The sequence below is a fragment of the Acanthisitta chloris genome, unplaced genomic scaffold, assembly GCF_000695815.1.
Source record: "Acanthisitta chloris isolate BGI_N310 unplaced genomic scaffold, ASM69581v1 scaffold5434, whole genome shotgun sequence".
NCBI classification, from domain to species: domain Eukaryota; kingdom Metazoa; phylum Chordata; class Aves; order Passeriformes; family Acanthisittidae; genus Acanthisitta; species Acanthisitta chloris.
The window spans coordinates 1-14,344 of record NW_008667550.1 but is presented as its reverse complement, the minus strand read 5'-3'; the positions used below and the strand labels follow the sequence as shown (position 1 = coordinate 14,344).

Below are 14,344 nucleotides of genomic sequence, written 5' to 3'. Positions count from 1 at the left end.
TGCTCAGATTTTCTTTTTCTGCTTCAATTTTCTGAAGCACATCACCTCTGAGGAGTTCTCTGCTGTGAAGTCACAGAGGTAAGGAGCCTGTGCTTGCTGCTGCATGGGCTACAGAGCCAGGGAGCTTGTTAGTGCTGTTTCTTTGGGGAGATGGAAGCCCTGGTGTCCTGGCCCAGTTTTTTTTAATTTATTCTGCACTCCGAAGGCTGCAAAATGGGGCCGAGGCTTGTGAGGTGCCACGTTGTGCTCTGAAAAACTGTCCATGCTGAAATGTGCTCTCTGCTTAATGACTGTCCGTGGCTGCTCTAGCACGGATGAAGCCAGAGAGAGATGTGTGCTCTGGCTCATGCAGACTGTGCAGGGAGCTCTCTCAGGCACTGCTGGGGGGGAGTGGGGTGTCTGGTTTTTAACAGACCACTCAGCATAAACTCCTTATTTCAGGAGGAGCAGAAGGAAACAAAGCCCACCCTGGAGGCTCTGAATAAGCATGTTATGTGCAGAGTTGCCTGTTGGCACCTTCTCAAAGCACAGGGTGTGTGGGCTGGGACTGTTAGGAGTCAGATACTGTACACTGGCCCATTCCCTCCCCTCTGCCCCTGCACAGCTAATTCCCCACTGCTCTGGCCCATTGTGTGTGACAGAAATCTGGCTATGGCCAGCCTTCACACAGCCCTGAGGCATGCCTGAGGTAACTTTGTCTTTCCTTCCCCAGAAGGAAGAGTTTGCCAGCTGGCTTCACCCTGGAAGAGATCTGCATGCTCAGTGAGTGCTGCTGCCAAGCATCAGTGCCCCCGGGTTCATCGCTTGGAGGGGGCTTAGGTTCCCAGCATCAGGGTGGCCCCAAATGGGTGTGATTCCCTTGGGGCCTGGCAAGAACACGGCCCCAGGGTATTGCTTAAAGGGAGAGAATCTGAGTGAGACCAAGTTGGTCTTCAGGTAGCTCTGTTTTCTTTTCTCTAGAGCAGAAAGACCGAGGCAGCACCACAAGCCTGAGCAGTGATTTCTCCCTGGGGATGGAAAGTTCCCCTGGAGCAGCTGGGAGCTTCACCTATGAAGCAGTGGAGCTGATGCCAGCAGGAGCACAGGCTCAGGCAGCATGGTGAGGAGAAAACCACTCGGTGGGCTGCCAAACAAAAGGGGCAGGCTCTGGGCACAGTAGAAAAGACAGAATTGTCTTGCCCTCCAGGTCTGCTTGCTGTAGCATGGGTTCCTTGCAGTGGGGGGAAGAATTTGGCTGTCAGAAGCTTCGCTGCAACTTGTACGACAGAGCTTCTGCACCAAAAATTGGAGATCATCCTGTGTTAGGGGCTGTCGGGCTCCTGCAGGGATGCTCCTAAGTTTGTCCATTGATGAGAGTAAAGCAGCTTTGTTTCATTTTCACCAGTTTCACTGTTAAACTTCATCCAGAAATTGTTTCATTACTTGTAGAAGATGGTTCCAAACTACCAGGAAAATTACATTTGGCAGCAGCCTCCCCAGGGAAAAGTGGAGACAGTTTAGCTGCCCTAAAATGAAGCTTAATCAGTTTATGAAAGAGCTTATACAGGGGAGTGTCTGCAGGTAGTGGTAGGGGGGCTGGGTGGCCAAGAAACCCTCCTAAACTTTAGCCCCTCTAAACTTTAGCCCTTCTAACAGCATGAGGTGAAATCAGGTTCCTGCCTGCAGTGCTGCTTAGAGATACTTGTGAGGGATAGCACAAAACTCTCAGTGCTCCCTGTTGGCAGAGGATCACATAGGATCTGCCTGGGGAAGCAGGTGTGTGTCTGGAAGTGGGGAAGGTGTCTGGCAGCTCTGCAGCTCTGGGCCAGGAGTTGTGCTTGCGTGTGGAGTTTCTGATGCTGTTTGGGGATTTCAGAACCTTGATGTAGGGTTGCCCCTCTCAGTTTAATTTTTCTCTCCTTTCCCTCAGCACATGTGAAGATGCTATTTTATATTGAAATGATTTTAAATTAAATCTGGGTTGCGCTGGAGGCAGTTGAAGTCCTCTGGGACGGAGCCTGCAGCCATGCTGGTGGCAGCAGCCTTTCTAAAGTACATTGTGAGTCTGTAATTTAAAGTGCTGAAGAGGGGAAGAGAGAATCTTCCTGCAGATTCACAAAATGGAGATGGGGAGTCCCAGACCATTTTGCCAAATGAGCAACACAGAGTCCTCTTTAGCACACAGAGCATACCTATCTACAGCAAAGTGACTGCAGCAAGTAGAAGACAACTTTCCACTTGCAGGGCTGCAGGGTAATGAAGTGGAAGCATTTATGTTGCTCTAAGTGCTCAGGACATCCAGACTCGATTCTGCTGCACAGAACCTGTGTACAATTTTCACAAGTGACCAGAGCATGCTGGAAGAGATCTGTTGCACTCATGTGGATCAGGGCTTGACTTTGTGATGTGTTTTCTCACTCTGGTTTGCTGTCATTTCTATGGGAGACATCAGGCTGTGTTGAGGCCTGCTGGGGGGCATGAGCCTGGGAAAGGGAAAGGGTGTGAGCCTTGCTCAGTGAGGGGACTGGTCACAGATGTCTTGCTGCAAACTGTTGTGACTGTGTAGTCTGGGGAACACACAGGGCTTGCTACAAGGTGGACAATCTGGGCTGTGCATAGCATGAGTAGGGAGAGGAGATGTGCTTCGTTGTGTTGTCCTGAAAACAGATGACCTCAAGGTCTCCGTGCAGGGAGAGGCATTTGATTTTTAGCTGTACAAACCTGTTTCTGCAGGCTGTGCTTGGAGATGATGGCAGCTATGATAACATGAGATGAATAATGCTTCAGAGAGGCTGTGGTGTGATGTTTGAGGGTGGACATCCTTCAAGAAATGAAGAGAGGATATCGCGCTTTGCACTGTACAATGAGCCTGTCTTTAGCTGTGCTTGCTGACAGCACTTGAGATCTCAGTCAAAGCTGAGATACCCTTCCATGTTTCAGGAAGAATAACATCTTTTTTTCCTTGAGTTTGTTTGCTTTAGACTTTTCTTTTGCACTTGTGTGCATAGTGGGGTCTTTGTCCAATTCCATTTTCCCCCCTTGGAAGGGAAAAGATTCTTGGGACTCTTCCAGGAAAAAAACCCCAACGAACTGAGATAAAGAAAATCTTCAGAACATGGAGCAGCAGTGATGTGAATTAGCCCCAGATGTGTGCCTGATTGGCATGTAACTGGGTAGTACTCTGAGCTAAGGCCCCGTGCAGCAATGGACAGTGAATCATGCCTGAGTCGGAATGTGCTGGCTAGGAAAGAAGCCAGAGCAGATCCAGGTTGTCAGCACAGATAGGGAGAAGACTGAAGTGCACCTGCACCTGGAGTGACTGTCAGTTCTTAGCACGTGAAGTGTGGTCAGTGGTGCCTAAAGGGAATAGCTGAAAGGGAAAATATCATTGGTGGTGTGTCCCTGTCGCCCTTGGCACCCACGAACGCCCACCTGGGCTGATACATGCTGTGGCATTGGAGCAGATTGAAATGGTCTTTCCCCACTGGGAGGCCCCTTGCTCGAGGCATTTTTGCCGCTAGACTAAACAAAGCAGTCGCTGTGTGTGTGGGGGCTGATGCATTCTCCCGTCTCTGATTTCCAGGTCACATGGATGGTGATCTATAAAAGAATGGGCTAAGATGGGTTGAGCTCAGTGTACCCCCCTCACTGAGCAGTTACCGTGACTCATGGTTCCTTGGGAGGGAGGAGGGCAAGTTCACTGGGAATAAGAGCTTCTAGTTGCTGGGGTAAAATCCAGCCTGTGGTGGAAAGGCTTCCTAGTTGGAATACACAGAAAAGCTTTCTCACCCATTGTCCTCTGTCCCACAGGAGGAAGAGCTGTGCATCGTCACCGCAAGCTGTGCTCTGGAGCAGGGCACAGCAGTCTGAAGACAGGCTGCCTTCCACAGGGATGGTTGAAGTCAAGTCCTCCAGTTCCTCCTCATCAAACAATTCTGATAATTTCCTGAGGATTGGAAGCAGCCCACTAGAAGTGCCCAGATCCAGGTGAGATGGGATGGCATAGAGCATTTCTCAGCAAAATGAGTGTCTGGTAAAGGGAGTGCAGGACTGCATTTGTGTGGCTTTGGGAACACTGAAGCACATGTGTTTGTATCTACAAACAAGACTCAGGAGTCCTCTTCCACTCTAGCCTGACCTTGTCTGAAATGCTGGCCATTAAACACAGACACTCCTGCCTCAGCCCCTAGAGGAGTGATAACAGCCAGCTGCCTGCTCTGCCTGTCCTCAACGCATGTCTCGACTCCACGAGCTCTGACATCTCTGCATCCTGCATGCCTGGAGCTCACAGCACTTTCTCTGTCTAATGCATCCGTCAGGGTTTGAAATGGCTGTGGTGTTTGGGCTTTTCAAACCAAGCAGACCTCACTGCGTCTATCCTGTCCTACTTTCCACCTGCTGACCCTTCTGATGCTGCAGGTTGGAAAAAACTCTGGGTGCTGGTGGCAAGCAGAGGTAGGAATCTGCTGGGAGCAAGCTGCGAGCAATGTGCCAGCACAAAGGATTCCGTCCGGAAGGCTGTGTGCTCCTGCTGGGCAGCTGGGGAATGGGGACCCTGGACCTGAGCCTAATCTCATGCCATAACAAAGGATATTCTGGCACCCTTCTGGAGTCTGCTGCTGCGGTAGGGCAGAGTCGAGTGGTGAGCTAGGCTAGGGAAGAAAGAACAGAGCCTGTGGAGCAAACACCATGTGTTTAGGCCAACAGGGAATAAAGAGGCTCTTAGATAAGAGGTTGCTGCTAACAGCATCAAATGCTTGTGTAGTCTCTGCAGGTTTTCCAATGAGTCTTTTTCTAGTGATTCTGAAACAGCCACCAGCCAAATTTTAGTACTTTCTCATCATATGGAAAATAAAATGACAAACAAGTAAGGCATTGAAAATTTATAAGACTTTCTTAACAAGTTTCTTGATTCCAGAGAAAACTCAGTGTCTGACAGTTTTCATAAATGATGCTAACTGTTCTCCCCAGGGAAAGACATCAATGGGAGGGGTTTGAGTTGTTGCTGGGGCCCACCTCTGCATTCTCTGTAAGATGAAACAAATCTCCCAAGAAGAGAAGAAAACACTGGAAGGAAAACAGCTTGTCTTGGGAGCTGCTTTGTTCACAACAGTAGTGCCACGATTCCTGTGTGTGGTCTCATGCCATTCCCAAGGCCTGACAGGCTGTTCAGCTCTGGGCTGGTAGTGAGCTTGCAGCAGTGCTCAGGGAGAAGCAGTTTATAACACTTCAGCCAGACTCTGCTCTGCAAGAGCAAAGAGGAGAAACAGTGTAGAGGCAGAAGATCACCACGAGAAGGGTTAGGGTTGCCTTGTCAGACCATCACATGCGTTGCACTTTTTGGGGCCTGAGCATGATATGTTTTCTCTAGAGACAGAGGTTCTGTCACTCCACTTGGCTTTGGTCTCTCTGCTTGGTCTATGTTAGTCTGAATTTGTCTAGTGAGCTCCAGGCAGGTAATGGATATCACAGTACCTTCAGCCACCATTTTGTACCCTGAAGGAAATGATGAGTCCCATTTTGGGTGGAGGAGTGTATCTGTGATGGAAGAAAGAGGTAAATTCTGTCCCTTCACCTCTTGAAAAATGGTGGGACTAGGATGGAAAAACTGGAGCACAGAGACTGATCAGGATGCCAAAAATATGTTTGTCCCTGCAGTGCTGCTAGCAGGTTAACACCCAAGGCACTTAAGATGAAGAAACTACTGTACTTGACTTCCTAATCCTCAGTTTATGTGGCCATAGCAACAAAACACTTTCCTCAACTGCTGCTGCAGTGGTTAAAATGGTTGCTTGTAAAATGCCAGCAGGCATCGTACAGGTAGTTCAGGTAAACAGCCCAGTCCAGGTTCTGACAGGAAGGGAAGCTCTGGAGGAAACAGAAAGACAAGTCAGCAGGAGAGGTGAACAGGGCCTGGGAAGGGAACTGGGCTGTCCTAAAAGAAGGGGTCACAAATGCCCAGTCAGGGAGCCAAGCCCCTCTCCTGGCCAGGCCATGTTAGCAGGCTGCTGCAACCATCACCTCACCAGCCCATCTTGTGACTCCTGCTGTGATCCAGAGATCCTGGGCACCTGTAAATACCAGGATGGTTCTTGTTAGGCAAAACAGTACAAAAGCAAATTCCTGTCAGTCTTTCTAGCATATTCCAGTGCAGTGGTAAGATCACATCTGCTGAGGGCAAACATAGAGGAAGATAGACTATTTGCATAGACTATTTGCAGAGTAGCACAAGGTGCTGCTTGTTTTACAGACACAGAGCTCTGAGTATGGCAGACAGTGGTGCCTCAAATCGAACCCCCTGCATGCGAGGGGGTAGCAGCTTGCAAACAGTGTCCTGTGTTTGCAACTAACAGTCTAAGCATTCCATGACACTGCAGAAAAGACCTGTATCTGTGTCAGGGATTTAGTGTGTGTGTACATAGCACTAATGTGGATTAGCAGCTGGATAATCTTTGCCTGAATGTGCTTTTGCTAAGTCAATTAAACAAAACCCAAAGTACTGTGACATGAAGAGTCGAGATCTGGAGTAGTTAAATGGCAGAGGATCTGCTCTGACCAACAGCCACGGGGACCTCCCTGACTTTACTTAAAGGCTGCAGATGGCTCAGGGTCTGGAAGGAATGCAGTGAGAGCAGAGCAAGACAGAGAAGCTGCTGCCCCTTGGCTTTGGGTGTTTTGTGGCAGTGAGAAGACTGTGTGCACACTGTGTGTCTTGCTCCTTACAGCCACCTCGCTCAGAAGGTGTCTCGGCAATGTGACAACTTGGGATATTGACCACAGCAGGAGAGAAATTCTTTACAGGAATGTTTTCTGGAATTATTGCACAACTGTGCCACAAAAGGAGCTTGCTGGCTGGCACATGATTGTACTGCAATCTGAAATGGTTGTGCTCGCAGAGGACAGGCTGCTTGGGCACTATCACAGCCCGTAGATAGCTGCCTGGGATTCAGCCAGGGCTCGCAGTACTTGGCAGAGAGCCATACTCCTTGCCAACATTTCCCACGCAAAGGTGGGAAGGACTGCCCTTTACTCCAGGTTGCCACAGTCTGCCTGTGCGCACAGAACCTTCTCAGTGCTTCAGTCTGAGGCACAGAGCATATGCTGGCAAATGGGCTGCTTCCCAAGTAGTCCTAGGTGTGTAGAAATACGTCAGGTGAGCGGGGGCAGCACAGGGCAGGATGGGAGCCTAAGCTGTCAGCACCTGGCACTCGTCTCAGTTGCGTGTTCAGAAAGCAAAGGATCTCTGACTGTTGCTCTGTCTCCGATATTGGCTCTCCTCTGGCAGGCAAGTGTCCGTGTGCTCTGAAATACTCTGTCTTGTGCAGCATGTTGCATGGGAAGCATTGACCTAATTAAAAGGAACCATTCCAGGCTAGGAGCTGCCAGTTTATGGCCTGCTAGAGGTCCTTCCTTGTGTGAAGGAACAGCTTGCAGCTCATCTCTGTTTTGCTAATCTAATTTTGTTAATCTTACACTTTTGAGGGAGTTTCTTCCCACTCGTGGACCTGAAGAGGTGGGTGTGTGAAGCTCACTTTGATTCTTTTTCTGTCTGCCATTAGATGTCTGTGGCAGAGACAGCAACTTGAAGACTTGCTGTATCTCATCTCCTCTAACCATGTCAGCTTTGCTGTCATTGTCCAGCAGCTTCCCAAGACCCTCCACGCTGCCCTCACAGTTATCCAGCCTCTGGCATGGCTGTCATGTGTTGCAAACGTGTTCCTACAGACGTGGGGACTGGTCCTGGTGTCCCAGCAGCTCCAGCTTGCTCCAAGGGCCATACTGAAGCTCTTTTTGAGCCTCTGCAGCAAGACTTTACAAGGAGCCTTCAGGGTAGAAATAATAGGAAGACTTTCACCTCTAGCTTTGACTGGATTGCACTGGGGTGCAGTCACCCCAGAGGTCTGGTCTTGGTCTTGAGCCAAGTTCAGCTTTTAAGGAGCTCTGCTGCCCTTACAGTGCAAACACAAGATTTCCCATGCTGTACCTTCCCAGCCTGGGCCCCTGCTGTCTCTTGAGGCCATTCAAGATGCTTGTTGGTTGTGACACTTCCTCAGGAGCCTCCCTTGAGAAGGCTTTGGGGATAGAGGGGAAAGTGTGCCCCAATAGCTAGCAGGCAGCTCTGCTTGCTAGGCTCACATCTCTGTGCCAGGAGAGAGATGACCTAGACTCATTGCAGAGCCAACCAGTTTATTCAATTAATTGACAAGTGTTTATTCTGTTGCCTGGAGGCAAGACACAGAAATGGCTGCCTGGAAGCCCTAGACCCCAGTGTTGTTAGGTTAGATGTAACCTGACTAGGTTTGTACGGCTTCTTGACAGGGTCAGGAACCGCAGGAAGGGCTGAAAGGCTGGAGAGAGCCAGTCTTATGGGAAGTACATAATGCTTTTATCAGCCTGTCCAAGACAAGATTCAAGAGATGACTTGATCTACCTCCAAAAGGTGGTGTAAGATCAGTCTAATCTTAGCTGACAACCATGGAAAGTGACCAGCAGATGGAAGCTGAGGCCACATACCCAAAGCAGGAAACAATTTTCTGTTCACTTTCTTTAGCATAGTCTTATCTGTCCATTGTGGTTGATGATATTGGACAGAGGGACATTTTTACTGTCCCTGGTGCCCTGCTTGCTCTGTGGGCACAGTCTCCTAGGCAGGCTTCAGATACTAATCTCCCTTTACAAAAGCTGCGGAGCTCTGCTCAGTTCTCTTCACCTGGACATCCTGCTGTAGCCCAGACCCTCCTCTACCATCCAGACTTGCCCTCACTAAAACCTTTGTTTCTGCCTGGCTGCAAACCTGTCTTCTGTTTAGCAACTCACTAATTTTCTTGCAGAATCCTGTTCCTGCCTAGTTTCAGGCTGAGCCCATTGCCTATAGACCTCTTTACTGTTTTAGCTCAATTTCTTGTCACCACGTGTGACACTTCTGTTTTTCCTGTCTGGCTGTGCTGTACTCAGAGAGTTGACATCCTCCTCTTCCCTCTGCACTGAAGCAGTGCTCCTCTATGCTTCTCCCTGGCTTCCTGCACTGTTCTCCCTGTGCTTCCAGCATGGCATCGTGCTCTGGGCCCAAGCGCTCTGCCTGTCTCCTTCACACTGACTTCCTCCGCTTTACCTTCCAAAGGCAGGGAGAGGGGTAGGTGTCACTGAACAGCTGCTCCCCTCCCTTACGAATTCCTTGCTTTCCAGGAAGGTTATCCCTGTCTGATCTCCAGAAAGTCTTTCTAGGAGTATATGCTGCACTTTCAGTGAAATGCTGTCATTCTTACCTTGGCATTAAGTGCCCTAGGAAAAGCACCTTTTTGCAGGAAGGAGTTCTCCCAGTACTATGGCGCTGGCTCCTCGGTGCATCGAGCAAAGAACAAGAGCTGTGTGAGACAGGTGAAGCTCTGCTCTTTTTGATTTCTGCTGTGATGCCCTTTCATAGCCTGAGCTGCCAGACAGTGGTGTGACCCCCAAACTGCAGCTGTGATGAGAAGCTGACTTGCAGGGAGCTGTGTGACTCCTCTGCTTGCACAGCCAGCTCAGGACCATGTTTCAGACTGCTCAGACTTGGCTGTATTGATCAGACTAGTTAAATGGCAGGCTTGGAATTAGATGGAGATTGCAAATAGGTTTCCTGCTGTGCATCTCTTCCCACCCTTGCCCTTCCAGTCTTGCTCAGGTCCTTCTTGCTGTTGGAGATCCTGTCTTTGTGGCTGTTCTCCTGGTCCCTTGGGGAGCAGCTGCAGTGCGCCACTGCTATTCTTAGCTGTGAAGACAGCGTGCAAGTACCTGGCCCAGCAGAGCTGGAGCTGGTGCACTGCTCTCTGCCCAGCAGAACTCAGATAAATTATCCAGAAGATCTTGGTAGTGTGTAATTGAGCAGCTCTGCCACAGGCTGTGCTTCCAGCTATGTACACTCTGCTGTGCAGCAAGGCACAGTAATTGCTTGCTCCCTTGGAAGCCAAGAGCTCTGGGTTTGTCTCAAGTGATTGTGCCCTCTTCTCTAAGATTTTGGAGGGACTCCTCAGATTCACTTAGCATGTTTCATGCTTCCTCCTTTCCTGGTGGGAGGTTGCATATATCAAATAATTATCCTCCTTGGCTATTTATCCTGTCCTGAAGATGTTTCATCACCTGGTTTCTGGCACAGTCTTTTCTTCTAACACAGGAATGAAAAGATGTTCAGGTGCTGGGGGAGGTGCTCTGGGGAAGTCTTGAGCGTTGTCTCTGTTCAGATCTGGTGGCAATGCCTCGGGAGTGATCTGCTTTCTAACCACTGCCGGGACAAGGATCTCTTAAGTCTTTCTCAGCACTAACCAAGTCACAACCTTGATTTGCCATGCTGCCCTGGGATGTGCTAACAGCTGCAGCAAGCAACAGGGGAATGCCCCTTGTACAGCATGATGTCCACATCTGTGAGGAATTCAGGGCAGGACGTGCTGTTGCATCTCACTAATGGGTTTCTCAGTTCTGCATGTCCATCTGCTCCTTGCTGGCTCTCCTATCCGACTCCTGGTGCTTTCCTGCTGCTTTGTCGGCCTCAGCCAGCTTGGCTCTCCCCTGGCTTTCAAAGGAAAGGCTTGGCCTGGGCCCCAGCCAGAGCTGCATGTTGCACCCTGGTCGCTGAGTGTCAACGCTGCTGGCACAGGCGCTGCTGGCCGTCCGCCCGGCAGGTCCCTGGCACCAACGTCAGTGAAAGGCTGGTGGCTGAATGACCTGACTGATCGCGCCGTCTCCCTCTCTCTCTGCCCCAGATTGGCCGACCACTCTCTGCCCGGATCTTCCGTTTCCACAGACTTTGGCAGCTGGCAGATGGTGACAGGGTGTGGCAGTATTCGGGAGCAGGCAATCCTGAGCGCAGACGCCTCTCTCCCTTGCAGCTTCCCGGATGAATTCCCTAGCACTTGCCTGTAAGTGTCTCAAACGCAGGATCTCTCCTTGGGTCTCTTGGCTGGCTGTGAGCGCTGGAACTTTATCGCCCTGGCACTTTTGGAGAAGCCTGGGAGCTCATAACAAACTGTTCTGGCTTTTCAGCCTTGATGTTTTCCATCCACAAACTCAGTCACTGACACTCTTTGCTTGTGCTGAACATGGAACGAAACTGGCACTTTCTCTGCCTAATGATGGGGGAGCACTTTGCTTTCTGTAGGAAGAAGAGGCTTTTCTCTTTTCCCCGAAGATGCTGAATTTGGGTATAATTGAGTGCATTTGAGGATGCATGTTTGTCAGGACAGGACTGGTAACCCAGATTTTCTTGCTTTTGGATTTTGCTCACCTGCATCTCTCCACTGGGGTCAGATCCTTGCTGCAGTAAGAGAAGGGCTTTCCTTCTGTAACCCTGATTTTGTCTGGCCACGTGCAGCATCATTGACACGTGCTGTGTCTGTCCAGCGCAGAGCCACAGAGACCCTGCATCCTGCCACATCCTGCCATGTCAAATGGCTGGGAGGCAAATGTTCCTCCCCAAATAGAAAGCCACCACTGGAAGCTTGAAAGACTGGAGATGCACTTTAATTGCTGTTAGAGGAGATCCTTAGCTTGTGCCTTCAGGCTGCAACCTCTCCATCAGGAAACTGAAATGGCAGATCAGGGGCTGCTGCTAGTTAGTAGTAGTAGTAGCTGTGCTGCCAGGCACTTGGTCCCTACCAAGATCTGAGTACGTGCTTTGGAGGCAGAGGGCAAGTGACATGAAAACCAACATCTGTGAGACAGGCTGGCTGCCCTGGCTTGCTCTCTCCTGTGGCTGCGTGCTGTGCTGCTGAACAGAGCAGAGCAGCTGCCCTCAAGTTACGGTGAAGCTACAAGACCGTGAATTGACAGATCGAAAAATCACGAAAGATGTCGGACGTGGCCTGTCCAGGATTTGCTCTCCTCCTTTCCTGAGGACATGCTGAGCTACTCCTGCAGTTGTTTGGAGATGGGTGAGGGAGCAGAAGGGACTGAAGGGTGGGCTTCTCAATAGTGACTCTTTTACTGTGCCCCAGGCCTGGCTGTGCTTGGTGGCTGCTGATCACCAGGGAGTTGTTGCTGCCCTTGGAGTTTGAGCCAACGTCAGAATAGGGAATTCAGTAGAGAAACTTGAATCAAAGTTGAGAGGCCTTAAGCTCATATGGTTTGGAGGGTGGCTGCTTGGTGCAGCAGGTTCAGAGGGAGGGGGAACTATGGTGGTGCATCTCCCATGGGTGCTCTGCCCCGCTCAGCTATTCACTAGAGCTGTGGGGTGCTCAGGGGCTGGGCACTGCTCAACTGTGGGTGCTGGGACCAGAATTCCCAGGAATGTTGTGTTGAGCTTAATCCAGGGCCTCCACCCTCTCTCTGCTCTGCCTCAGCTCTGTTTGCTCAGGACCCCATTGTGGTTTTATCCCAGTTTTTCACAGCCCATCACAGTATGATTTTTTTTGAAAATTCCATTTAAGTTCCCACTTTGCATCTCCGCTGGCAGCAGCTCGATGAAGGTACGCTTTTCACAGCCTACTTCTTGTGCTTGTGTGGGGCTTGTCAGGGCTTACTTCGAGCTGGGGCTTTGACAGCCTCCTCTCATCCCGCACCCCAAGCTGCAGGCGAGCGGGCAGGCTGTAGGAAGTGTAGCAGGGCAGAGTGCCGTGGATTTGGCAAGGAAGCGTGACCTGCCACCGTGGTGAACTGCTCAGGGCGAGGTGGTGCACCCATCTGCAGGGCTTGGTGTGGAGCAGTGGCTAGCTGCTTGACCCTGTGCCTTGGAGTGTCTCACTCCATGAAAGAAACCTAAAAATCCAAACACAAAATGTGCCCTATAAAGAGGTGTGAGAGCCACAAGACATGGGACCTAACTGCTGCACGCCCTCGCTTACCTCTGCGCGTGACATCTAAGATCACTGTATTGGGTGCAAGTAAGTCCTGCCTTCACGGAGCTTATTTTTAATGCTAGCGGGTTTGCGAGTTCCACGTCCTAATTAGGTTGCCAAAAAGCATCTTTTTAATGTGTTTAGATATGTTGTTGCCTTTTTTTTTGCCCTCTGGCTTCTCTTTATTATCAGACACAGTAAACAGCGGCCTGGTTGGCTGCCTCGGCATCGCTTGCTGTTTATAGGCCTCCCACCATATCCTCTTGCTGCTGTTTCCGGACCGAAGCTGTTGGCTGTGGGTGGTTAACACTTCCATTCAGATGAGCTGTGCCAATTTATAGCCAGCCCAGGCGCTGGAGAGATTAAAGAGAATTTTTTATGGGGAAGGTTCGCGCTGTGCCCTTGGAGTGACCTTTGAAGAATGTCTTAATCTCTCTGGGAACCACTGGCATGTCGCAGAGGCACCACAGCTAGGACTGTCTTAGGCCAGAGCACTTGGAACAGCTGCCTCTGAGCCCCAGTCTTGCTTTCCCCTACTCTTTCAGCTGAAATCCCGTCTTCCCTCTGCTGACTTCCCCCTGCCCCTAACCAGGTGTGTGGATCAGCTGGAGAGGAGAGCAGGTCCCATGGGAAACCATGCCCTACTCTGCTCCTGCTTGCAGAGAGCAGCCGTGCTGGGGAGCAGAAGTAAAGCACTGCTCAGCGCTCCTCTTCCTACAGCTGGAGCATTCCTTGGGGGTTTTGTCACCTTGTCTGCTCCCTCTCGTCCCCCCTTCCCCAAAGCTGTCTGTGCTGGCACAAGCACAAGAGGCTGGGACTGGTGGAAGTGAGGGATGGTTGCAAATAGGTTAGAAGTGGCTGTCCAGGCATGGCACATGTGGACAGACTCCATCTGGGAACACTGTGAGGAGGAGAGAGAGCTGGTGCAGGGGCTGACATCAGCACCCATTTGGCCAAAGCACCACTTCGTGTATGAACTGCAGCGTTGTGAGCACGGTGGTGGTGGGAGAAACTGGGGAGAGGGGTATGTGTGAAGGAGGAGACCCAGGAGAGAACAGGAGGCTGAGGCTGTGAGTGGCTCTGTGGGTTGGGTTGCATGAGGAGGCAGTGGCACCAGCTGCTGTAGTAAGAGCCCTTTGGAGCTGGTGCTGTCTTGGCCACTGTAGCCAGTTGAGCACCACGGCCCTGCTGGCACTGTGGACAGAGCTCCAGCCCTGCTGCCAGCTCTGCATCAGAAGGGAGGGCTGGGATGGGAAGAGGGATGGCTGTAGTCACTGACATCCCCTTCTCTCTCCTAGGCTGGTGTCAGCGAGCGACCGCGAGTCCCGGCTGGAAGAAGTGCGTTCCGCCTTTCTGGCCAGTTACAGCCGGACCATTGGCCTGAAGGCTGTGCCTCCCAGCCCCTCAAGGGCCATCGGTGGCTTCCTCGAGCAGTTCGTGCGGGGCGTGGGACTGAGAGGCAGCAGCACCCTCTGAACGCGGCATTCCCGGACCACTACTTTGAAAACCAGGGCGGGAGAGTCCCCAAGCAGTCCTGGGACCCCCTTCCCGGTGTGGGC

At 51.0% G+C, this 14,344-nt stretch overlaps 1 protein-coding gene across 1 annotated transcript in view; it reads left to right on the top strand.

The window, feature by feature from the left end:
• Positions 1-14,334, top strand: part of MTMR14 (myotubularin related protein 14) — a gene marked incomplete at its 5' end in the record, with an annotated part of 26,689 nt that extends 12,355 nt beyond the window's left edge. Inside the window, 6 exons of the mRNA XM_009072527.1 lie at positions 8-78; positions 713-762; positions 961-1,099; positions 3,790-3,966; positions 10,716-10,871; positions 14,084-14,334. Coding sequence (XP_009070775.1) covers positions 8-78; positions 713-762; positions 961-1,099; positions 3,790-3,966; positions 10,716-10,871; positions 14,084-14,261 — 771 coding nt within the window. The remainder of the gene's footprint in view (positions 1-7; positions 79-712; positions 763-960; positions 1,100-3,789; positions 3,967-10,715; positions 10,872-14,083) is intronic.
• Between the last annotated feature and the right edge of the window lie 10 nt (positions 14,335-14,344).